Source organism: Netta rufina (assembly GCF_964035555.1).
Source record: "Netta rufina genome assembly, chromosome: 14".
Lineage (NCBI taxonomy): Eukaryota > Metazoa > Chordata > Aves > Anseriformes > Anatidae > Netta > Netta rufina.
This window is the reverse complement of record NC_140137.1, coordinates 15,734,303-15,761,627: the sequence shown is the minus strand read 5'-3', so window position 1 is coordinate 15,761,627 and position 27,325 is coordinate 15,734,303. Positions and strand designations below refer to the sequence as shown.

General features: G+C 36.7%; 1 protein-coding gene across 3 annotated transcripts; it reads right to left on the bottom strand.

Annotated features, from left to right (window-relative positions):
- Positions 1-9: 9 nt before the first annotated feature.
- MAPK9 (mitogen-activated protein kinase 9) lies at positions 10-27,325 on the bottom strand. 3 transcript variants are annotated; one of them, XM_084295127.1, is made up of 12 exons: positions 27,203-27,325; positions 23,112-23,286; positions 18,598-18,727; positions 17,848-17,906; positions 17,032-17,170; positions 15,710-15,875; positions 14,393-14,464; positions 10,180-10,362; positions 9,396-9,520; positions 8,886-8,949; positions 7,919-7,990; positions 10-7,139 (listed from the first exon to the last, which is right to left on the bottom strand). In XM_084295127.1, the coding sequence occupies exons 2-12, from the start codon at positions 23,231-23,233 to the stop codon at positions 6,997-6,999; spliced, it is 1,275 nt and encodes a 424-aa protein (XP_084151253.1). In that variant the 5' UTR covers positions 23,234-23,286; positions 27,203-27,325; the 3' UTR covers positions 10-6,996. The 3 variants fall into 3 exon arrangements, with proteins under 3 accessions (XP_084151253.1, XP_084151254.1, XP_084151255.1); XM_084295128.1 differs by having other exon boundaries at positions 10-7,067; XM_084295129.1 differs by having other exon boundaries at positions 6,998-7,144.

Below are 27,325 nucleotides of genomic sequence, written 5' to 3'. Positions count from 1 at the left end.
GTATACATATTTATTTGTAATTTTACAGTGGCTTTAGTATTGTTTTATGATACGTTTTTTGGAGAAAAAGCATCAGAACAAGGCTTTAACTAGCACTTCAGAACTAGTTATTGACAGCTTTCCTTATGAAATTCTAGTTTCCTTAAAAAAATCAATCCGAAAAAACAAGGAAGCATGACTGCTGTCCATGAAACAAAAAATACTGTCTAGTCATCCTGAAAACAAAGTCCAGCATCAGACAAAATAGCCACTGCATTGAAGGGAACATGTTCCTATTGCACAAGCGTAAAGAATGAGATATGACAATCAAAGCCTAATTTCATACGCAGAAGAGGCCACATGTATCTATATAATTAGACTTCAAAGCACATCTTTCTTCTGAAATTATATACCATAACTAATATTAAGGCCATAAAATCAGAACACTATTACAAGTGATAGGGCTTGATGCTACTTTTTGTGACATTTGGTAAACAGAAGGTGGAAAAGAGGGCCAAAACAAGACAAACAAAGCATTTCAAAGGGAGATAAAGGCATTTCAAAAAAGTTCTTGAACTGAAGTTGGGTGGGAGGGTGGTTATTTTAAGTAATCGGGAAAAACTGGATTTCAATACAAATAACTCAAGGAGCCCATTATACTCTTTAATAGCATGTGTTCTGGAGCAAACTACATTATATATTCTCTGGATTTAACATTTGTATTTGTACAAAACAGTTCATTAATTCCATTTGATATTCTCTCTTTAAAATAGATGAAAATTCTTATAATCTTTATAAGTTATCTTAATGACCAGATAAGGCTTCGCTGTACTGGGTTAACTAAACACAAGTATCTCTGATTTGCCCTTACTTAGGTATCTTAACTAAACTAAACTAAAACCACCTGTGGGACCCAGCATGTCATGCAATTTAAAGAAAGGGATTGTAGTTATGCATTGCTAACTTCTCTAATCATGTTCATTTTATTAGTGTATAAAACACTTGAAAGCAATAGCTCCAAAGAAGCATAACTGGAATTTTACACACTTTACTTTTGGAAAAATCGGGAATCTGACGAACCTAAAAATGTACATTAGTCATTTTATAAAGTTTGGTTTGCCACAATTTAAGAAAATATAGGTATCAAAAACAGACAAATACATTGCTAACCATCTGTTACATTTTCTTTTAAAAAATTAGCACCAATTTAAGCATCTGAATTCATAGAAAAGCTAGTGACACACATGGTTTTTCAAAAAAGTTTTTTTCCCAGTAGAAGACAATACAATAGCACATGTTCATGGATATTAAACTAGCTTTGCTGTCGTTAACAAATATGACTACTGTTTCAGGTAGTGGACATAAGATGTGGTTCTTACGTGACTGCTTTCTTCTCTGCTTTCATTATCCTAAGAAACCATGGAGTGCCGAACTCCAGCCTGGAAAACGAGCTCATGTATGCCATAGGAGGCATCAAGCTTTTAGACCAGTATTTTAGAGACACTGTCTTCCTATGGTATCCTCATAGTATCTATAACGGTGGAGTCCCCTCGTAAGCAGATGTTCTGGCCTCACCACAGCACATACATCTAGCTTAGGATGAATAGCCTAATGTTAATAAAAGCTAGCTGATCTTGCTACATGACAGACTTTTGCATTTCTTTATACCATAGATGCCTAGGTAGTCACACTGCTATTCAAGTCACCCTACAGGCATTTAAGTAGGGGATGCTTCTCAAATCATCTCGTACTATGTGTTAAATTTCAGCCCTAAAAAAATCTCAAAGTTCACATCTCTCAAAAAAGGTTTATATGTAAAGGAAAATGCTGATCAAATCTATCAGATCAAAAGACTGAAACCAAATTTGAATACATCTGATTTTTTGTCTTTCCTTTTAACACCATATACTGGTTGTATTCAGAAGAATCCTAAAGTGCTTCAAACCCAGCAATTAATAAAGTTGATTTCTGTTGTGCAAAACTGCAAGCACCTTTTCAAAAAATAAGCAGCAACATCAAGGAATAAGAACTGAAATATTTAAATGTATTTTCTTTTTTTTAATTCTTGGACCAAAATAATTTGTCATATTTTCAGTAACAAATTGCAGAAGACTATTTTATTATTTTAATTTTATACTGGACTTCTTATACATATATTTCTTTGAAATAGCGGACCCAGGTAAATTTATATCAACAAAGCAAGTCTACAAGATTGAAATCCAACAAATAAAACTTTAGCTACAAAAATAGTCATTTAATAAAACACAAACAGAAGTGGTGATCTTCTCTTCACCTTCCTCCAACACTAATATGAGAAAAGATGGCTTACTTAAAACATTAGTTTAGCTCCAGACGTTTTAGCATGCAGTGGGCAAAAAATAAAACTGATTTGATAAGTTGTGTAATAAGCTTTTAGAACATCACTAATTACTCATGTAATAGACAATCTAAGATATATGGAAAATAATGAGGCAAAATACATTTTTTGTCATACTTCATGTTGAAAAAAATCAAAGACACTGTGGAAAAGCAAAGAAGTTACTAGATTCATTTATAGGAACTTAAGTCCAAATTCTGCATCTGGGTGCAGGTGTCCCTGGATCAAAACCAGTTTTGAGCAGGAATTACACAATACACATCCCAGGAAAGAATTTGGTTCCCAGTATACAGTATCACTAAGTTTAGCATCAAGCCCTGATAGAATCCATATGACATATGTAGAATATACAGACAAAGGCTGGTCAGCATTTACCCCTCACCACACTAAGTACTTCCATTTCAAGACTCACAATTCAAATGAAACGCTCCACACAAACTGTATTGCTGCAAGACTGAACCTGTATTCAAAAACAGCATTATGCTCAGTAAAGATTTGTCTGCACTTCAGCAACTGAACTTCCAGTGCACACCAAACGGGAGGATTGCACTTCTGCCAAAAAAGGCTCATTTACCCAGTTTTTGGAGGCTCAGTGTGTCAGTTTTTTGAATGTCTGAATCCTATTTCGTTTGTAAAGTCATAATTTTAAGCCAAATACAATCTAAAAAGGAAACCAATTCAGCATTATGATTTAGAAATTGAGGTCTTTCCTTTAGTAAAGAAAAATAAAACATATGGAATTACTTCCCCCAACACACACTTAGTTTTGAATAAACGTATGTGCACTCTGTTAGGACTCCAAAAGACAAAAAATAATAGTCCTTTAGTGCCTAACAGTCTTAACAACCAACCAGTTAATTCTGAGTTAAAGTTCAGTTTAATTTTCATTATTTTGACAAGGAAATGCAAACCCTTACCAGAAACAATATAAAGCTTCACAGGCTGTTTGCAAACACTAGTTTCCAGTCAGACTTGTTTGTTTAGTAAAATCTGTGCAGACAAAACCTTGATTTTGCCATTCATTACTCATGTTTTTGTCATTTTCCATTACATAAAATGAAGTTTGTCATATCACACTGTTTCCTCAAAGCACACTTACAGGCTGCTTATCCAGATTTCAAAAAGCCAGGTTTCTTTAAGGGTGGTGGTTTTTTTGTTTGGTTGTTGGTTATTTTTTTTTGATTGGATTTTTTTTTTTTTTGAGGAAAAACGATATGAGTACAGAACATTTTAAAACATACTCCATTTCTGCAATGCCATTCAGCTACTCAGTGTTCATATATCTAACAATGTTTCTGGTAAATAATCTGATTGATAGCCATAAATCCCTCTTTTTTGTTGTTTTTCAGGTGAGCAGTTAAGATTACAGATTGCATCTATGTTGACTGCCACTTCTTATTAGTCATATTTTATAAATTGTTTATGCATACTGCAGTAGTGTTAACACAAAGTCTCTCATACAGAAAAGTAACATTCATGTTTACAAAACTGAGCAGGTTTCTAATATATATGTATACACACTCACATATTCTTAGTCTTTAAATACATATAAATATTTATAAAAGCCAAAGTGCAAAAAAATGGTCAATTGTATCACTTTACATACATGATTTTAGTATTAGGAATAAAAGTGATTATATTGCACACCAAACTTTCTCAACTTTTAAGCCCCTGTCAAGATACATGTGCATTTTACTTTCCATCAATGATGAGGTTCTCACAGCATCGACAACCATTTCACAGATGTGGCACTGAACTTAATCTGTAGTCAGGAATACAACTAATATGTATAAAGTCTGCATGCAGTGCGTTTATAGTCTGTATGCTCACACTGAAACAGCATGGGAGCTTTAGCATGCATCTATCCTGCATGCGTTTTGCTGAATATAATCTGTTTATCTGCCTTCTCTAAGAACTGGACATCTATTCAGGTTATTAGCAGTTTGCTTTTAAGTTATGCGGGAATCAAAATCCACAATATTCACACTTTTCATTTCATGCATGTTTTGAAGGCAGTAACATTTTGGTAAAATTTAGAAGCTTCAAAGTATGGCATAGCAAGAAGCCATTAAAAACATACAGTATGAAATGGCTTTTCCTACAAACAATAAGATTTACAAGGAAGCTCAATCTCAGGGCTTATTTTGTTCAAAGATTACATATTTGATATAACAGTATATACTAGAAGGTCAGATACCAGTTCAAATCCTGGGGATAGGGCAGTTCTGTGTTAAAAAAAAAAAACACAAACACACACACAACATTAAAAGACGATTTGAATCACAGAGTAATTTGGGTTGGGAGAGACCTGGAGGCCATCTGGTCCAACCAGCCCAGCGCTGAGCAGCCCAAGTCCAATATAAAAAACTCAACTTTGAGCATATCCAAAAGACATGAAGAGTATTTGTTGCATTAAATCTTCTGAAGCAATAAATGTTAAAATGATGAATGTAAAGTACAGTGCAACTTCACTTGAAAAAGCTAAAAATAAATCTTGAAAAATGAAATCCAGTAGATGACTTCCATAGTGAATAAAGAATATAAAAATATTCTTATATGGAAGGAAGGGGGGGAGGATTACAAGTAATCCAAAATCACTAATGTTACTTCTGAAAAGGTGTCTTTAATAATTTTAACTGGCACAAATAACAAGGATTAAAAAGAAAGAAAAAAAAAAGAATAGCAACCTGTACTGTATTGCTATCTGGTAAAAGGTATTTTAGATTTATTTTTTTCCAGTAACAAAAACAATAAAAATGTACCATCAGTATCCAAAGAAACTAAGGTATCCATAGGTTTAAAACAAAACAACAACAACAAAAAGCCCTCAGTATCCTACAATTCAATAAAACTGATTTATTTATTTTTTTAAATAAAAAGTTCATAATTCCAGACGAAAATTCTGAAGTTAACATCTTAAGTACTTCATTGAATTTTCCTTTTCTGGGACAGTGAAGTTTTTGCTACACCAAATTAAGCTATTTAAAAACACATGGATACAATTTAACAAAAGCAATTTTGGCGTAAAGTTACTGCTTTTTCAAATCTTAAGGTCAGAAAGAAGGGACACTTGTCTTTTACAAGAATGTACTAGACATGTCAGTAGCGCAGTGGCTAGCTGCACAAGTATATTTTATAAGTGCTCTTTTTAAATTCAAGTCAGCAGTATCTGAATCAACAGCTAAATACAATGCCTTTAGGAAAGTGGTGTTTTACCTCATCTTGGACATCCATTACTATTATAGTTATATAGTTTAATCATACACACATGCACACATAAGATCCTTTAGCAAAATTTTACACACCTGTGCACTCTAAAGTGAATGCGCACAAATTCACAAGTGTGTAGCATCAGGTAATTTAAGCCCTACTCTACTGCAAACATTTTCTAAGAATTCAACGTACTGTGCAGGCAGTGTTTGTATTATACAATTCTGAAAACTGCATCGACAAGCTTCTATTGAAACAGCAAATAAGCTCCTCTCCTCTGACATTGTATTTAGAAAATATATATGTATTAAATATATTAATTTTCCCTCTCCAGTAGGAAATTGAGAGGTTTTCCTAATTTGGGAATAGAGCTAAATTCAATTAAGTAAATACTTTAACTTAATTGTCAAATGACTTAAAGCTACTACATTTGTTTCCTTAATTACTCTCTAGATAGCATGGACCCATTAAAAAATGGAAAACATTTATGCAGCTCTTTTTCAGGCCACTTAGGCTGCAAGTCTCTCCAATTCACCTGTCCTTTTATCAGAGTTTGCACTGAATGAAAAGCACAGATATAATTTCCTTTTTTGTTTGTTTTTGTTAAAGGACCACTATTGCAAGACAGAATGTACAGAACAATTTAGCACTCTCCCCTCTTTTAACAGGCACAACTTCACAGAGAAGTCACTCATCCTTAAGATTGAACTAAGCCACTGTGTGTCTTCCATCCACTTCAGTTTAAATAACTGAAAAGAACGTCAGAGACATATTCATTGGTGAAATATGAAGGGATGGCTACATTCTTTAAACTTCACAATTTTCTCTTCTACAAGAAGATAGACAGAATTATTAGGAAGTGGATAGAAAGGGCTCAATAAAAAGTGCTATATGTAAAAATAATTGCCCTTTAAATATAGTACTGAGTGTTCAGTATGTGAATTAACACTTACACACAACACTCCAGTAGTTAAATAAAGCAAACTGCCAAAGTCACATGTTCAAACAAACTTCATAGACACTATACATTCAAAAAACCTACTAATGAGCAATACTGTACTAAAATGTAAACAACCATTGATGTCACAAAAGCCTGCCAGTTGGTACTGAAGATTCATGAACCCATTTAAGAGAAGTTATTGGTTAAAAATCTATTATAACTGCTCACCTGAAATAGGCTGAAACAAAATAAAAGCCTATTATAGTGTCTAAATTTATTTTTTGTTGTTGTTCCTTAGACATTGATTTAAGTTCTACAACATTAAGCAGGCAGTTTCATAACAACTGAGTAAAAATAAAAACAGGCATTACTTTAGTAGAACATGCAGAACATGGAGTTTTTCTAGTTTTGTTCCATTAACTTACAAGCAATTCAGGCCCAATGGAAGCGAGAGTTCTTTTTCCAAAGTTAAGTCTGCAATCCTGGCTGATCATCGGCATCCTTCAAGGGGTCCTGTCAAGGCATCGAGGCTGCTGTCTGTATCTGAAGCCAATGTTTGCTCTGTTGACATGGATGAAATGTCATTGATAGATGATGACTGGGAAGGACTGGTGTTGCTATTCACTGCTGCATCTGTGCTAAGTAAACCAAACATAATAAAATCTGAGGCAAGACAATATTGCAAGTACAAATAACCCCACTTCTAGGCTCCGAGCATCATTTTGAGCATCATTTTCCCTAGCGAAATTCTTAGAAAATAACAAATCAATAAACAGTAGAAAAGCAAGTACTAAGTTTCTTAACATGCAAAACCTGGAGTGAATATCAGGAGAATAGATTATTTTTCTCCTTCTCTAGGAGGAAAAAAAAAAAAAAAAAAGAGGCAACATAAGATTTTATTCCCTAGTGGCACAAATACCAAGAAATCTAGGTATAGTTAATAAGAGATAGTACAACTCCAATTACTGAACCAAGAGAACAGCAGCAAACATCAAGGCTTCAATTGCAGACAAACACTTTGTACTATTAGCTGTTTTAAAGGAGCTCTGAAGATGTTTAACCCTGCATGAAACGTATGCATTCACACAGAGACAAAGAATAACCGCTCAGCATAAAAGGTATCTGCGCAACAGTTGATGTAACATGGCATCGATTATTTCTTTTGATGCCTAAGACTTGTGTGGAGAAGGCAGTTCAGTGTGCTGAACGCCCATGACTTACACTTTCCTACAACTTATTTCATAAAAATTAAATACTACAGCACATGGGTCTCCAAAGGCCGATCAGAATCCTTGTCTTTAGGAACAGAATTTTTGCCTACCTGGAGTAAGTAGGATTTTTTCACTCCTCTAGTCCACCAGATGAGCCCTACACAGCATAGTTATAGAAGAGCTACTGAAACAATGACTAACCTGAGGGCTGATCTTTTACCACACCATTCTTGCTCCTTTCTTCCCAATCCATTACTTCTTTGTATATTAACTCTGATGAGAGGAAGGTGGGAGGAATGAGAGAAGAGAGAGAAAAAACATTGTAAGGTCAGAGGCTTTATATATAATTTATAAATGAGTAAAGGTACAATTAAATAGTTACGGGTCAGTCTGAGTACAACTGTAAGGGCATTTTTTTTTTAAAGGCCTATTAACATAATTAGAGAATCCTACATGTTTTATGTATCACAGAAAGACATTAAGCATGCGCCAAAATCAACATTTTACAAACAGAATAGCTAAGTCATCCCACCTCAAAATATTACATCGATACCTACAATGCACTACAATTAATTGCAAATAAATGCATAAATCAAATTTGTATTTAAAATATCATGCAGATAAACCCCCGTGGAAATTTTATTTTGACATCAACAAATGTCTGCTCTTGAAGAACATGACATGTTCTTGGTGTCCCATCAGGTACGCCAAGTTACACCTTCCTTTAACAGTGTGCATATCCATAGGCATAATGAAACCTGGAGCAACAACGTTTAAATAGATTAAGACACCTCTAATTCTGAGTAATAACCAAATGGATTCCATTTGATTTGTTTCTCTTCCAGAGCATTTTCTATCAAGAAAAAAAAATCATTGGGATTACGAACACCTAACAACAAAATATTCAAGGGAAGGGAAGAAGAAAATTAAAACTGACATTTTGGTGAACAGACTTCAGAATGTTACCTGTATGTGTACATACATGCACATATATTCATTCCAAAAATAGTACATTTTTTCATTGATTTCTTTTCATACTGGCATAAGTAGTACTGCATATTTTGAGTAGTGAGTTCCATTTACACAATCCAACACACGTGTACTGTGAGCTGTCATTTATAACCTAAGTTATTACAGTAAATTTTGTCGGTCATGCTCACTTGTTTACCTTTCCATTCTTCAATTGCATGTTCTCTTTCTTCCAATTGTGCATCATAGATTTGGGGTGGAGGCTACAAAGAAAAGAAAGTGTGTAATTTACCTATTACATATGGCCGACACAATCAATTATAGTAAGAAAAACTAAGTGATCTTCTTAGCCATCTCAAAATTACTTTCATTTTGTGTCTCCAGAATTTAGGTTCTACTCCCACTGAAATGCAGTTCAAAAGCATCAATTAGAAATTAAACTTTTCACAAGGCTTGATGGGGCCTCTGAAAAAGCCCACTATTCAAAATGCACTAGCTTGCCACCATATAGGCAACTCTTTCCATAAAGGGAACTATTACATCAATTCCACTCCAGGTGGTTCTTCAGGTGGTTTGTTGGTCTGAATGCTTTACATGCAACTTTGACTAGTTAAAATATGAGTTCAAAGCATGTTCTTGACTCAAACTAAAGATATTCTTTAAAATTATTAAACTGATATCTTAAAATTTATTTGCAATGCAAACTTACAGCTTCTGCTTCAGCTGGGTCATACCAGACAGTAATATAAGGATGACGTAAGGCTTCATCTACAGAAATTCTCTTGTCTGGATCTACTACAAGCATTTTTGATAATAAATCTCTAGCTTGGCTGGCTAGAAAGTAAAAAATGAAAAAACACAGATAAAAGAGCTGTAGATTTTTAACACATGACAAAATGCGTACTGGGAACAGAAAACACAGATTTCTTAATCATCTAAGCCTTTCAACACATTCCATTTGTTGGCAACATGAGAATACTTAACTTTTAATCCTGTGGGGTTAAATAGGTCTCACTGAGCACTGCCCATACATATTTTTTTTTTTGTACTAAAGCTCCACGTTTTGCTAAATACACAGAAACATTAACCTGCACTACCAGAACAGGCTCAGAGATGCAAGCTTTCCTATACTAGTACAGATTTCTTTCAAAATGAGGTCACAATCCTCTAGCATAAATGTTATTTTACTGTAATCCAAAGCATAAGCCCTGCATCTGACATCAACCAAACTCAGTTTTGAACAGTCATGTTGGTGCATGGGTCACAGTTTTTTGCCATTAACTACTGAATTTAAAATACATTTGTAAATGCACAGTAAGTTGCTATTCATTGTTGCAGAGTCACTGTATTGACTTTTTTTTATGAATGATCATTGTAATGCAATAAAATACACTACAAGATAATATTTCATATATACACATATATGTATTTATTACATACGTTGCAGACATTTTGAATTAAAATCTTGAAAAGGAGAAAAAAGTTTGCCTTACTTTTTAACTTGTCACGATCAGATTCTGATGGAAATATCCAGTCTGGGAAGAGCTCTTCAAATTTAATACCAGGATATTTGGGCCTGTTTTCTACATAATTCCTCACTGTAGGCTGTAGTTTCTTCATGAAGTCCGCTGACGGCGTTCCTAACTGTTCAATAACTTTATTCCACTGATCAATATCTGCACCATATCTTTAGGAAAATCAGCTGAAGAATTTGAAGTCTGCACTACACAGAAATATCACTTACAGAAATCTGAAAAGTTGAAAACTTGAACAAATGACAAAAAATAAGAACTTCATTCTAAGATCAATTAACATTCTGAACTGCCATGCAAAAAGCTACATTGACAAAAATGTAAAATTTAGGGCTTTGTAAGACAGACTAGAAGTGCTGCATTATGTATTATTCTTAAATATCTTTTGCTAATTAATAGCTATTGGCCAGTTTTGAAAACAGTTATGTCAAAAAGAAGCTTCGTTTGGTAAATATATCCATAACAAAACAACTACAGGGACAAAAAAGAAAAGCTGCTGTTGAATCTTCCGAAGTACACAATATTATCACATGGAAGATTTTTGAAAGTAAGGAAGTGTATGTTTTTTTAAAAGCCCAAAGCACAAATACATCACATTCTTCAAAGTAAGGAATTTTGTGCCTATGTCATGAGAAAATTAGGTTTTACATTATGGGAGTTTCGTTCTATTTGTTTTCGTTCATTTGGTTGCTTTTTATTTTTGACTTTGAAAGGGTTCTAAAAAGTGAATCCAGATTTCTGTATATTTTTATATAATGAAACCAAAAGAACCTCCTAATCAAAGACTACTGTTTTTAAATGCAGATTCTAAACATTTCTTAGGAATTGGATTTACATACTACCAATTGAAAATGTGCCTCAAATTACTCTTGGACTGCACCTTCTTTCATCTCAAGGTATTTTCCCTAGACTTGGTGAAACATACATATGTTACAGATACACTGGAACCTTCTCTGAGCAAGCTTAGATAGCCAGGACAACAGAGCTCTTTCACACCGAGAAGACATACTGTGTTAATTCTGTACCAGTATGTAAAAGACTTAAGTATCAGCGACACTAATACAGTAAGTTTACTCAGACCTATACTTTACATTTTTCTGATCAAAAGAATGTGCAATTCCAGCAGAGTCTAACCATCAACCTTTATATATAAATTCATAACCTATCATTTCAACCTATCCATCCTCATACATATTTTCTAACAAAATACATTTGCTGCACGTAGACTTAAAGTATTTATAAAACACTGAAGCTCTTTTCATTTCAGTTAGTGCACCAGAAATACAACTAGAAATATATGCATAGTCACTGCTTCATGCTAAAACTTTAGATGCAAAGATTGAAAATTATATTTGCTTATTGTATACATTCCAATGGAAAAACAATATAATAAAAATTCAAGTCGGTACTAACTCTCATGCTAAAACAAAGCACATACAATGCAATTTTAGACATACACCAGGAAATTTTGTTTTGAGTTGGAAAACTAATTTCTGCAAGAACTCCACCAATCCATCTTCAAGAAGCTTTTTTTTCTGAGTAACAGTAGCCTGGCTAGCCAGCTACCCAAATTAAAGTCCACTCTACTGTGGTTTCAGGGTGAGGGGATGAACAATGATGACTAAATATCCTACTTCACTAATAAAAACCTGTAGAGAAAAAAATGGAAAAAAGAATTCCCCAACATAGAGTTGGGCATCAAATAAGCAATGTCCATTGTTAGAAACCCATCAGGGAGAAAACCTTAATTTCACTGTAAAATGTGCAGAGCATCCTATGAATAACCTTGCAGTCTACAGACAGAATTCCCTTCCTGGTCAAGTAAGTGACCTCAACGTCAATAGTAAACCAGTCCATACCAAGTGTGCCTGCCTACTTTGTCTGTCTGGAAGAAGAGAAGTTGGAAACAGAGTCCTTATTACAATTATAATAAAGCACAATTTTCCCCCAATAAATCATGACTATGACCTCATGCTTTTTCCATCAGTCAGGCAGTTGCTTTCACCACCTGGGTAGCAAGAGCATTAAAAACATTCTCTGGTGCTGCTATGCTTTCCATTATTTCATCTTCAGTATCTATGTTGCATAGTTTTTCTACATTTTTCATCTCCAACGCAATAGCAACCGCCAGCCACTCGGGCCAGTTTATGCTCTCAGCACCCGTCAGGAGCAGGCTCAGCCCATCCATCGCTCTGACAACGTGGAGCATCTCAGCCTGCCCAGGGCAATGCTGCAATTCCCTGAGAAACCCCTGTCGGGATACAAACTACTGGATCTAAGAGCAGGTTCTCCTGAATATAGTCAAGGGCACATCATTAGGGAAGGTACTGAAACTGGCCCTGCTCTAAATACCCCAATACTATGACATTTCAAAACTTAAGTCAAAAAACGTTTTGTAAAAGGGAAAATTTCATGGCCATGCACACTAGCATCCCCCATAAACCACACAGTCAAAACAGTCTTGCAGCTGCAGCTAAATGAAAATGACAATCTGAAACTTTTCCAGACTGGTAACTGCGTAAGTCAACAACATGAATAGTTGTCAGTATTTCACATTAAAGGGAACCGAAAGTCTTACCAGAAAAAAAAAAAAAAAAAAAAAAAAAAAAACTCTAAGATCAGCTATGCATTCTGGTAAGATATAAGGGGAGACTCCTTGAAATATAGACTGGTGGAGCTTCAGAGAACCACAGATGATAATTCGCATATTCAAAAATATGGACAAAATTTCCTTCATTTATCATGAATGAACCAAAATAGCCCATGCTGACATGCAGGTGAAAGACATATAACATACATGAAGAATTGTGTTAGGTTGGTCTGAAGGCTTTGAAAGTTAAAACAATAAGTATAGAAAGAAAGAAAGGTGGAAAACAGACTTATTTAACAATTAATCATTTATGCTACTAAATAATGCATGATCAACTGCTGAAGATTAGTGTCATGAAAATTAGTATTCAAATTTAATCTACCCCTCTGTAAGGTACAGAGGTATCTATAAACAGATTATGTGAACATATATTTGATATTCAAAGTGGTAGACCCAACATTTACTTGCTGACAAGAAAAAAATAGACCTTCTTCAAAATGTTGGACCTCAAGTAGCTAGGGCTTCTTAAGGCATACAGCCACACATGGCAATTGTGGTTTAATTGCACCTTCTGCTTTCTATATATTTACTGATAAACTTGGAACGTCTAGTCCTACAACACTACTACTTCACAAGACGATTCATTATAAAGGAGAAGAGAATTGGTTTCACTCCATTTTTTTTTAATTGCAACTTGATAACGAGTCAAGTGTTTTAAATTTTGTTTCTAGGGAAATACTTTGAAATGCATCAAATTCTTCAAGGAACATGCATTCAATTAAATGATTATTTTTGTTCACTTAACACAGCATAGGGGCTTGTCTCTGATCCACTGTTCTTGAGATTTCCAAACTAAGGTATATACAAAAATATATGGTTTTAATACAGAAAATTTTCCTGTAATTCCTATCATACAAGGAAGCACAATTATGTGAAGACAAATTTGGATCAAAAATACTGGAGAGGGAGATGGGGGAATCTTAAGAAAAAGTAGGCCTGAAATAAAGTTTTCATAAAATGAAAACAAAAATTCCAAAAGAAAAATTATTGTTCCTTTTGTATTAAATAATATTTTTTCTTAATATCTCATGCAGTGTGCTTGCAATTAGCACTTGCTGGACAGCAGTGTCCTAATGAGCAAGAAAAAAAAATCTAACAAACTCAAAAACTCGTACATTAAAAAAAAAGTTCACTGTTCAACAAAATAGGAAGCAAAAATGCATGCATAGTAAGAAGTAAATTTGTAGGCTTTTGCTTATTACACTTATCTACAAAGAACAATAGTAAGAAAATATACTTACTGGTGTTTATTTTTTAATCTAACAGTATCCTTTTAAAGCTAGAAAAGCTGAAGTTCTTAATGTAAATCCTATGGATTCAATCAATACAAATTACAGTAAATAGGCTACTACAAAAATAAAATGGGAAGGCTTAACGATTTGGCTAATGACACTAATTTCATATATTACAGTAGATCTATTAAAACATTATGGAAAACACTATTTATGCTTTTATACTTATACAGGTCAAAATGTGTTTCTGTTGGAAGTGGAATGGGGTTCAAGGATGACTAGGGAAGGATACGATCAGTGCCTTGGAAAATCACACAACCTTTCACCAATTCTCCCATGATGCACCCAACTGACCAGATATCAACTGAAAGTAAAAATGAGATGATCAAATTATGAAGTCTCATGAACAAAAGTGAGGAAAAAAACAAAAACATCTAGCATCTACAATAAAACACAACAATGTGGAAAAACAAACTGTTAACATGAATTTTCAATCATTTCAACACCGACTAACTTAACTGTTGCTAAATTGTGGTTTTAGCATTTTGTAAAAATATAAATAGTGTTTACATTTCTGAAACAACCATGAAGAAGGATACAATCTCTTCCTGGGAACAGGACCTTATGGAGGACCATTTCTGCCATAATGCACCCAACAGACCAGATATCCACTATCATATGTTAGGTGCAACAAGGACAAAAGATTAAAGATTTTTTAAATACGATGATTATTTATTTGTAACTTCACACTGCACATTTATAGTCCTGCAATTATTTTCCTGTCCTATCCAGAACTGCCTCTATTAATGTTCTCATCCACATGAGTATTTGCCGTAGTACAAGCTGCCACACGCATCAATGTAAACTCTTAAGTGGCTCAGCAAGGTCCTGTGAGTCCCTTGTATTAGGCAGCCAAAGTTACAGAAAGTACGATACCCCCAAGCCCCAATGACAAAGCAAAAAGATGTACTAAGATAAAAAATCAGAGGAGGCAGCATATTACTCCACAGCTAGTAAAAATCAGCACGTAAAACACTAATACACAAGTTCGTTGGCTGGATGTTCAAGGCATTAAAAATAGTTCAACTATAGCATAACACCCAGTCTTTTTAAGTGCTTTGCAGATTTAAGGGAATATAAGACATTGTTTCTCCTAGGAATCTGAAATAGATTTTAATAATCACAGACATAAAAGGGTCAGAATGTAAAAAGATGCTTCACAATAAAATTTACACTGATATAAGGGTTTATTATTTATACAATGATCATTATTTTAAAGTATCATCCAGCATAAATGTCTCACTTTTTTTTTAGGGTAAAGAAAATGACACCAGGACAACACATGAGAAGATAAAACAACAGCAGGGGAGCAGGAACAGTATACATTAGAGATAAGCATGCAGCAGAAAACTATTACATTCTCCAAAATAACCAGTGTATATTTTTGTTGTTATTTCCAGTAATGTCATTAGCACACTTTGTTTAAAAACAGACATGGCAGAGGAAACCAGCTCTGCCCTGATCTTTTAAAGCTGTTATGTTCTGAGACAGATATGATTTAGACAAAAGATTGTTAAAGAGATTTTAAAGTGTTGCTCCAGTAACTTACCATTTTCTTTATAGCCCATTCCAAGGATAACCTCTGGTGCTCTGTAATACCGTGTTACTACATATGGAGTCATCATAAAATTAGTACACGCTGTTCTCGCCAGTCCAAAATCAAGGATTTTGAGCGTACAATCTGATTTTACTACTATGTTGCTGGGTTTCAAATCCTAACAAGAAATTATTTCAGTTAAGGAAGGCTCAACATACTGGATAATACATTACTCCCCACTCCCCAAGTTCACCTCACATAACAACTTTACATTTGTGTTCTGGTATTTCTGCTGGTTTATATATACACAGACCAGAGAGAAGTGAAATGCTGCACAGCTCAGTGCTCAAAAGTCAGGGAAATACCGAATCAACATCATCTGCAGACTTTTAATCTACACAGTTGTGCAGTGACAGCATAGTCAGTTACCTTACATTCTGTAATGCACAATGTGTACATTTATGTACTTCCTTTAACACATTGAGTGGACCTATTTTGGGTATGAATAATAGTTGCATAGAAAAGGAGATTGTATGAATCTGTCAGGTGTCTGTAGTAGAAAGTGGCACAACACAATACATTAATAACTGCATTTGTTAATGACAGATAAGCCACCTGCATTATTTTGATTAGCAAATTTCACTGTTAAAATTATGATGTAGAGAAAATACAAAGCCATCCGGTGGGCAGAGAGAAAAATAACATATTTAAAGATATCTGCCTCATGGGAAAAAGCATTATTGCACCCAAAGGAATATACAGCACAGGAAAAACTAAAGCACTTTTTTATTCACAGATTATCACAAGTCACTGAATTACAGATGCACATTTAATTCTGCTCAAATGTTTGACTTGGTTTCAGTCACATGAACTATGCTTTCAGGTACAAAATATTATTTTCTCAAGGGAGACGATGGGGACATGCAAATAGATCAAGTGTGAACATTTTAGGAAGGCAACAAGTTTCTGCAGAACAGTATTGAACCAGCTGGCTTGGAGTTTCTAATCTTCTACTCAGACTTTTCTCCTGAAATAACAGAATAATTATTTACAGTTGTTGGCAATGAAATTTGTTGTCCTCTCATCTTGCTATAATGCTGGGCCATGTGAAGGATATCGCATTTCAATATTCATCTATTAATAACAGAGGTGGGAGTCACACAGATTATTTCAAAGTTCTATTTGGTCACAGACTCTTAAGTCATCTCTAGGTATATTCCTTTGAGCTATCCCTGTTCTGTTCCTCTCCTAGACTGGATTCTCTTCCAAATCAGATCTCCAGTTCTTAAGAATATGTGTTCATAGAGTATCGTTAACGATCTAATACTACCTACTCTGTGGATGATACCAGCTGAGTGAAGATGTTTGATACCACATAGCATCTGGTAAAGAAGATAGGACATTCTTTCATGATCCAATTCCATATGAATAACTTGGCACAAATTGGCATCCATCAGCTCCATAACCAAGTATCTAAAGCATAAGAAAGAAAATATTGAGACACCCTGAGTCAAAAAGTCACCAAATTTAAAATGCATTTCTTATGCATTACCATCATTTCAAAATTATATTGTTATCTACTCAAATAGTCTAACTATTAAAAGTGAAAAAAATATTCAGTAGTCCATCACAAGAAATTAGAATTTAGCTAGTTTTAGAAATGGCAGTCAGAATAATAATTCTGAGTTTTCTAAATTGATACAGCACGAAAAACTCAGACTGACTGAAATTGATAAAGAAATTGCAGATGCTGCAATGCATCAGGACTTGATGTTTCCTTTCACTGTAATTACACCCCACACACCCCAAAAAAATATTGTAAGGACTAATAAGGAACGATTAATTTTCAAGTTAAAATACCATTTGCTTACCCACTCAAAGACACACATACCCTTTTACCCAAGCCCATTCACTAACCACAACAGCATATGCACTGAAATGACCTACACTTCCATCTTATGAGTGTAGTAAAACATCTTATTTTTTTCTTTCTTTCAGAAACATCCAGAAAGACTAACTAAAGCCTGGATTTACTCTTTTAGCTACCCTCTGTATTCAAAGTATAAAGTCTGTAAGATGGTAGAAATATAGCTCTATGGCTTATGCTACTATTTGTCAGGAAAATTAAAACAAAAAAATCTAGTACTTACACATCCTGAAATTCTTCTAGTGATTTCTGTGGTGTAAATACATTTAATAAACTAATTATCTATAAAGGAAAAACATTAGAAGAAGTTTCAGCTTTAATTCAAGTAAAAACTTATTTATTGCAGAAATTATTCAAAATCAAAGGCACACTGGTAATATACAAAATTTAAATATTACTTGGTTTCACTTAATTCACTTACACTGAAAAACTGCTGTTTCAAAAACAGTTCAGAACTACAGCACATATGCTGAAGGAACTGAGACCGCAGAAACATTTTTCTTTTTGAAGTTACATGACACCTATCTCCCTCTCAAGTGCCTAGACGGCACCCTTTTTTTAAGCTACATCACTGCACCCTCCAAACCTACCAGTTAAATACTGTATTTAATACAAATCTTGCCTAAGCTCAGAAAATATAACTACAGTGCAGTTACAAGAGCCAAACCATCTGCCAGACAGGCTTCGTTCGCTTAACAGGACTAAAAGAGCAAACACACTACAGCAATGTCATCTTTACAAAGTCTACACTGAAGGTAAATCCACAACAGCACTGCAACAAGAACCTCCTGCTCTTGGCACTTCATCCTCTTAACAACCAAACAGCTCGCCCAAGAGCTCAACCACACATCGTGTAAATTCTATTACCCACACCAATTTCACCATTTTTCTGGTATTTTGGTTATCGATAACAAGAGAGCTTTTAAGACAAATTACTCTAAGATGAAAGAGGGAAATATAAAGCCAAACTTACATTTTTGTGGTTGACACATTTTAAAAGAACAAGCTCTCTGTAAGCTCTTTTTGCATGGGTTTGATTCTGAAAAGGACGACTCAACTTCTTTACAGCAACATTTATTCCAAGGACTGTATCAAACGCAGCACTAGAAGTTTTCAAAAAGACAAACAACTTAAGCTGAAGTCTGTTTTGGGGAGAGGTGGGGGAAAAGGGCAGGTAGGAACAAGGAAATAAATCGAGATTTGCAAAAATTAGTATCAACTAAGCAGCTTCATCTAATTTACATTTACAAAATGTACATTCCTTAAAAACAGAATTAGGTTAAATAAAGGCACTAACAATCTTACAAGAAGTCTTCTGTGCCCCCCCCCCCCAATAAGACAGTATATGCTGACTCAATACATGGAAAAATATGTTAAGCTTATTTTAAATTAATAAGTATTTCAGTTGCCTAATCTGTATACTTAGGCCTTTTTTTGGGACAGCACTGCTGACAGTCATTTAACATTTGCAGGAGGAATTTTCCTAAAGGATAGTCACAGCACCTGATCTGTTCCACAGGTGTCAATGCACTCCTCCTGCATGTGAATAACTTACAATTCATAGCAATTTTAATGCTTAGCAGAAAATGACACTCATCATCTGGTTTCGCACAAAATAAAAATCCATAGAATGGTGAAATATGGAAAGCTCCCAGATCCCAGGGAGCAATACAACGGTTTAAAAATGAAAATGGCCATTCATCTGGCATTTTTCAGTTGTCCTTGTTCGTTCCCTCTGCAATTTGAGATACAGATGCAAACTTGCTTTAACAGCTCTGAGAATCTAAGGCTAAATTATCTGAAGTCTAAATATCCTCATTATTAACACAGAGACTATTTAGCAAATTATCTGCAAATGCATACCATAAAAAACACAGATGTTCCAGTCTCCTACCTCTGTAGCTTTAAATAAAGATTCCCATATTACTTCCATTTAATATTACTTTGACAGGGTAGGAAAGAAACATACATTTTCCCAGAACATTTCTTTGCAAATTCCTTCCCTGTCTCATCAAGGCATGTACAACACCAGGCTTAAAAGGACCACCAGATTATAGTACTCTTACAAAAGAACAGCTCATCTGTGATAGAAATACTCAAATCATACAAAGTTTACCAGCATCAAGCCACTACTTTCCCTAATGGAAAAAGCAATACACCACTAAGCAGGATTTGCTTGCAAAACGATGTTTTCTTGTCCCAGATTTGAATCAATGCACCACTTTCATTAAAGGCTTGCTAGCATTTATTTCAACATAGTTCTGCAAAATACACAGGTCATTATTCAGTGACGTATGATCACTCTCAAATTTAAAGCCTTTATGTCTATGTGAAACAAAACACAAAATGGGAGGGCAGGCAATTGCACAAACTATTTTCCTCCCAAATATGGAGCACTGATGCTTCAATATTATTCACTTCACCTAGAAGGCATAATACGTAAAAAAAGTTTCACATACATTAATGACTAACAGTGCCTGGGAATTACTACAAAGCTAATAATCAACAGGATCTATATGAAAAAAAGGTGTCCAAGCCAATCACAGCTAGCTAGGTGACTGCAGCAGAGGGGCATACGAGCAATTTTAGGCAAAGTATCCCTCTGCCACCTGACAAATCTGGTATGTGTCATGACTCATCCTCAGCACATATAAAAAAAAAGTCACCTGTACCTTTCATTTTGCTTATTTATCTACATGAAAGTGACTGACACTGCATCTCAAAAAAGAATCTGCAGCTGCATCTGCTACCTTCATATCCAAAATTAAAAACAGACTGGTAGGGAAAAGAAAAAAAAACAGTAAAAAATGTATGAGCATGAAGTAATTACCAAGAAAAATATAACATCTTTTACCACCAAAAGCATACTTCTAAATATCACAATTCTATGTAGGCATAAAAATCATGGTGAACTGTAGTAAGGTCTTCCCTGCACTTGTAATAGATTTGCATCTTGAGCAAACATTTAATATTAGGAGTAACAATGTCACATACGTGATGAAATTATAAACAAAACATTACGACCTAAACTACAGCAAGAAATTACCCTTCAGATCTGTAGGCAAAGGACTTTCTCTTTGAACTGCAATATGCTACTACCATGGATTCCTGCTCTGCCAGTTCCACTTCACTAACTTCCCTACTGCCTAAATACAAGTTTGCATGCAGCAACAAACTTCTCCCCACAATTTCTTAAAGTGCAACTGTAAATAAAGTTATCAACAGTCCAAGCTCAAATGAGTCTACGAATATGATTGTGGTTTTGCTGCACTGAAGGACAAAAGAAATTTATTGGGACAGAAAAATCAGATTTACTAGAAAAATGTAGGAAATCAAGGGCAAGACAGGAAAAAAATGATGACAGGAAGTCAAAGAAAAATTTCAAGCAATTTTGTGCAAGCGGTTACTCAGTGGCAAATAGATCGTAAGGTTTCAAATATGTAAATGGTCCAGGAGAAAAGTGTGAAAAGTCACATACAGAAGTGAACTTCGTACAGAAACACCCTCTAGATAGCAATCAAGTTCCCTTTTCATGTATATAGAGCTCTCATTTCGTATTTCCTTTATCACTGTTCTTCGTATTTTTAACTAGTTAGTTTTTTCTTAATATAAGATGTAGAAAAATAAGCAGCAATAATACCAATGAAGTTTCCCATTAATATTTGGAAGAAAAACAACAGCAGAATTCAGACCTCTCACTACTGAAGTAATATGCCTGGTTTTAAGAACTCCTCACCAAAAAAATACTACACACAAAACCCCAGAAATATTTTTCGTAATGTTTGTGTTAAGCACAGGATGATTTAAAAAAAAAAAAAAAAAAAAAAAAAACTATCATACATGTGTATCACACGAATGCCACTGACATTTTCCCAGCCAAAAATGACAGCACAGAAGTCATCTTATGGTGACATTTCTACATTATATATCCGTGTATTTTGCATATCTCCTTTGTGCATTTTAAGGACTTTTATGGAGAAATTAGGATTTTGCACCTTCTTCAACTTGGACCCAGTTTTGAGATGTTTCACATGAAGATGAGAATTTATGCAATGTTTTAGCCTGTTGTTCCAAAATATCAAGTATTCTCAAAACAAGTCAATAAATCAGATCATCCCTTTCTCCACCCAAGATGTTGACCTTAACACAACCCCAACTTTGCTTTGCAGCAGACGCCTAGCTTAAGTCATATAGTTTATGCACTGCTTCCAATGAAAGAAGCAGCAATTACCACCACCCTGAATTCTTTTATGCCATCTAGAATACATAAATACACTTAATGTTATGCTGGTTCTGTATGTGTATTCTTTATATCCTATACTAACTCTTACGAAACACTAACATGAAGATCTAGCATGTCTACCCATTCATCACTCAGCCCACTAAAGAAGAACGAAACAAGGTGGTCTCATCTTGCTTATTTTTCATCTATTTAAGCAGGGCAATAAGAACAGCAAAGTCATTTTATTTTTAAATAAAGCTATGTTCACACAGAAACTAAAAGGCTAAGAAGACACGGGCAGGTGCAGTATAAGGAGTTGCTGACAATATGAGTCATCACACTTATTCTGCAGAATTTGTAGACAAACAAAAACCACAGGCTGGATTTAAAGCACGAACAACCCACCACGCTGTTCTGATCAAGTCTAATATTAGAGTTCCTAAGCCTATCTGCTTACTCCCGTGTGTAAGGAATTGTAAAACCGCATCGATAAACATTTCCCTTGTTACCAAGTAAGTTTTGCCCAACAAAATAAGGGCTGGCAGTGAGCAGTGCAGAATGGATTGCTGCAGTCTAAAAAACATTTGAAAGTGTTTACCTTTAGCTGGCCCAGAGGTGTGGTGCCATACAAGAGACTAAGGTTCAGGATCAGACTAACGACTCTCTCGTCCTGGGCCAGTGGAGGCTGGACACAGAGCTGAGGTGACACACCAAGGAAGTGACGGCCAGCCCAACCCCTCACACAGCATCCCTTCCTGGTTAATCCATGGAGTGACAATGACACTGACTTGCCTCGTCCTGCCAGTTAATGGCAAGGCACTGCATGGATGGCTCCTAGAAATGGACAGGAGTGATCGGGAATAAAAGGGGGAGAAGAAAGGGGGCCATGATGAAGAAACGAGTAAAACCCAGAATCTCTCACCATCTCATTGTCATTCCTTACACTGTAATATCATGACTACATGGGGAATGTGAGAAGTAGAAACAAAAATAAAGTGGTTAATGAGAAGGAAGTTTGCTGACCCTCTTAATTTATGCAGTTACATAAATATTACTTTTCCACTAAAGCCAAAATAAAAAAGCTAGTTTTGCACATGAACTACTGCAGGCAGGTATTTTAGTATCTATTTAGTCCATCATAACCCTGTAGCAAGAGACAGAAATTAGCATCAACATTTGACATCCTGGCACCTCTATCACTAATACAATCAAATTTTGTTATGTATTTAGAGCTTTTTATGTTTTAATAAATTATTTTTACTCACCAAACAATGCCCTGTGCCCCTGATCCTATGGGCTTCAATTGCTGATAACGTTTTAGTACAGTGAACGTTGAATCTGCAACTTGAACACTGTAAAACTGACTATCACATTTACTGTCACTCATGGTGTAGTGTCATGTAGTTTTCTCTCTCAAGGACCTGGTACAGGTTTCAAGATCTTGAAGAAAAAAAAAAAGAAAACAGATGTTCAATCTCTGACTAATTCAAGGCAAACAAGTTGGAAAATATATTTTAATACAATTAAACTTTTCAGTAGCATACTCTTTAATAAGCATTCTTTCAACCTCACTTATTACTACTGCTAATGAAAAATTCCTGCAGACAAGACAACAAATAATTATAACCTTCACAGCTGTAAGCAAACACATGTTTCTATTCCAATCCCCAACACAAAAGGCATCCAAGTAAACAACTGCAAAAACAAACAGTAATGCCCTAATCCAACAGCTTTTTCTCTACAACGTGAAGGAAACTCCGTAGCTCAGAGCTACGGCTATCTCAACCCACTCTCCTCCTCCTTTTATCTTAAATGCACACCGACATCTCATGCTATTTGTTAGTGTGCTTAAAGCCCTACAAGGATCAAAGAGTTCCCTTTAAAGAAGGGAAAAGCAAACTGTATGAAAAAGAAATACCATCCAGACAGTGACACTCTGCAGCTGGCCTCTCCCAAGCAGTTCTAAACGGCCTCCTGCTCAAAGCTGCAACTGGATTTTTACAAAGACACAGACTGAAGTGCAGAGGGCAGTACGGAGCAAGATCTGAGAGGAAAAAATGTCACATTAACTGGGTTGGTTACCCAGAAAAAGAGGAGAGGAGGAAAGGCATGAGAGACTGAAGAAAGGAAGAATGAAATAATGTATTCTCCACGGACAGAGTGGATGTGATGATTAGCAATGAGCTATAAGGATGTTGATTAGACAGTTTGAAAGAGGGGAGAGGAAGAGAAGACGACGAAACAAAAGCCAGTTTGTAAAAATAGGAGCAGCGAAGCACTCTAGAAGATTCCCTAAGGAAGTGATGGACTCTACTTCACTGGAGGTTTCTGTGCCACACTAACAGCTGTCAGGAACAAATCAGATGTACATAATTACATCCAAGAGCAAGGTTAGGCACTAAACCTCTTTAGCTCTAAAGCACTGCAGTAATGAGTGTAGACCTCCCATTTTCCCGGGCATCCATCCCTCCTCCAAACCTTACAAGCCCTCAATTACCTCAGTGATTACCGTAGAGGTCCCTAAGAAATTCCCCCATTTTTAATTTCACATTCAACGTGATAGATCGTGTCATTACAGCCCAGACTAAATCGCAGTCAAGTGTTCCTTGAAACAGGAAATGAAAGCCGATCACCTTCCCTCTCAGCAGCTGCCCTCACCGCCAGGCCGTACAACGTCCTTGTTAGCTACAGAACAAGCAGTTGTTCTCTCTCTCTTCGCTGGCCTACAGAATATTTGTGAGCCAATGCAAAACAGAAAAGCCTCAAGAGCAACCCAGAACTCCCCCCAAAAAGGTCACACAGCCACACAAAAGGCTTTCAGTCCTTCAAGAATTAGCATTTGGATGTCTCCCTTCCTTGGCACAAACAGGAAGGAGCAGCATCTTCTCCATGGCTGGGATCAGCAGATGAACACCAGGAAACGTGCAAGGAAAACAGGCAGAAGAGCAGCAAAACCTACCAGAGACTGGGGTTAATCTGGTAATGGCTCGTCTTAAGGCATTCTCAAGAAGTATCTAGAGTCCCATTTAGCTTCTAGCATCCTGGAATCTAAGTAGCATTTTAAAAGGCAGGTACTCAATTTGGTCATCGCTGGCAGCAATTTAGGCAGTAAATTTACCTGAGACATCCTCTTAGAAGTTTAAGGAAAAAAAAAAAAGCAAGGGAGAAAGGATCAGCAAAAGGAAAACGGAAGCAACCAGTTTTCTGCCTCTGCCACAGCAGCAGTAGGGAACAGTAATACATCTCCTACACAGGGCCAGTCATGTTCCACCATGAGCTCACACTTAGATAAGACCAAAACCCTGCCTTACGCAGTGCACTCAACCTTTCCTGCTACACCCTAGGAACAAACCCACTCTTCCTTCCAGCCTTTTTTATTACTCCAAAGCTCTACACTCTGCAGCACTCAATTTTTTGATTAATGGCCCCTGAGCAGTCCTGATATTTTCAGTAAATCTCCAACACTGCAAGAAAGACACAGCTGGAAAGTGAAAACCCAGCTCTGCAAAAGACTTATAGAAGAGGGGGAAAAAAAAGTAAAAAAAAACTGATTAAGCTGTAATCAAGTTAAAGACTTGTTAGTTATGTGAGAATCATGCTGTGCCTCTTCAAAGGATAATGAAGATCATTGCTTCTCTGTAGCAGTGACAACGAAGAAGTGGGAAAAGGAAGTTATCTCAAACCGGAGAACCCAAACTTTAGGAAATCTTGTCTGTCCAAAGCCATCTTTTGGAAACTATCTAAAGACCAGGATGAGCTCTTTAGACAAGACCGAGAGCAGGTCTCACGCACTGCAACGAACAAGCATCATAGATTCTGACATCCTTTGGAATTCAGTGTGCAGAGAGCCCAGCCCCTCCATAATACCTGGAGAAAAGCAGCAGGCAGCGCCCTAGTTTGCATCTGGGCTGCAAGCTGCTTGGAAGCATCAGCACATATGTTATTTCAGACACACATGAACATAAAACTAGGTGGCACGGGACTGGAGGTGTTCACAGGACTTATGGCTTAGAGTCTATTCTGAGGGGGGTCAGGCCCCTTGAATAAGAACAGACTTCCCACTGCTCAAAGGAAAAGTGTATCTGACAAGTGAGTTTCATAATCCTGCGCTGTTACTCTCCAGCCTGAAATAATTCGATGCACCACTCCACCTAGCAGTGTATGCAACATATTCCATGCTTCTGATATACAAGAATCTCATTTCCATTTTGGAAATTTATGTTTTCATTTATGGTTCCCTAGCTACAAGCTGCACCAAACAGGACCAGTGCCAAATGTGAAAGTCGTTCATTCACAGGATGGTCAGCAAACGTACTTCTACGTATTGACAATGGCGTGTCACCGAATCACAAAGTTTCTGGATATCTTTTTATTCTAGACCGTGCATGAGATGCATAAATTGGGTGTGGATTTTTGTGCTTGTCTTAGTAGCTTGCTTGTACGGTTGGAGAAACTTAAGAAGCACGAAGTTGATTTTACTGCATGTGGTGAGTTCACAGCGCTCACAGAAGTGGTTTTCAACCTGAGCTCATGGAAGATAAAACAACCAAAAACAGGGAAACAAAAAAAACACCCAACCTACCTCCAATAGGTTTATGAATTGTACGAAATATTCAGGGGTTGAAAGCAACTGCACTATGGTGTGTATGTATATACACGGCCTGTATTAAAGTCACCTTTCTACAAGTCATTTATTAAAATGGCAACTTATTATTAACCAGATTCATCCTCTGGACATTTTCCAAGCCAAAAGCTTCTGAAACAAACAGGTTCTAAGAGCGGGGCACACATTCCCCGTGTTATTTTGGATACAGAGGTGTTATTACAATGAAGCATACGAACGTCAAGAAACTGAACTTGGGTTTTTAAACTTCAAGCCAAATCGTGCTGCAGACGGGAAGAATATAGAATGAACACGCTACCTATACATGAAAAGAGAAGATATTCTGTGCTGTTTCTGTATCTCCCCCATTCCCTCGTTACCTTTGCCAATTAACCAGTACCGCTCGGTCCCCAATCCCTACAGCAGGATACCAACAGGTGCACGTCCCAGACACAGCCCCCGCCGCGGTACCTCCCGTGCGGCTCCTGGCAGCCCTGTGGCAGCCCAGCGGCACCTGGGTCGGTCACTGCGGGTTTGGGGGCACCCCCGGGCCCTGCCCGCACCCCAACCCACCCGCCCTGAGGAGGCTGACCCGGGGGCAGCTCCTCGCCTCCTCGCCTCCCCCCCTCCCCAGGGCCCTGCCCGGGTCGGGGCCCGCGCCCTCTCCCCGCTGTGGGGCCGGGGCTCCGCTCGCCTCAGGGCTGGGCTCGCTCCGACCCCGCCGCCCCCTCCTCCTCGCGGCCCTTCCCTCACCGTCTCGTCCCTCAGCGGGCTCCAGCGGGCCGGGCCGGGCCGCGGCGGCAGCCCCCCCCCGCCGCCACAGCCGCCGCCTCCTCCTCCCTCTCCTCCTCCGCGGCCGCCGCCTCCTCCTCGCAG

What these genes read in the sequence shown, in the direction of transcription:
- MAPK9 (XM_084295127.1), bottom strand. Translation starts at nt 23,233, where the DNA reads ATGAGTGACAGTAAATGTGATAGTCAGTTTTACAGTGTTCAAGTTGCA. An exon ending in TGATCGTGACAAGTTAAAAA is followed by an intron (nt 9,521 to 10,179) that starts GTAAGGCAAACT and finishes TTTACTTTCTAG; the next exon opens with CCAGCCAAGCTAGAGATTTA. An exon ending in GGTAAAAGATCAGCCCTCAG is followed by an intron (nt 7,140 to 7,918) that starts GTTAGTCATTGT and finishes TACTTAGCACAG; the next exon opens with ATGCAGCAGTGAATAGCAAC.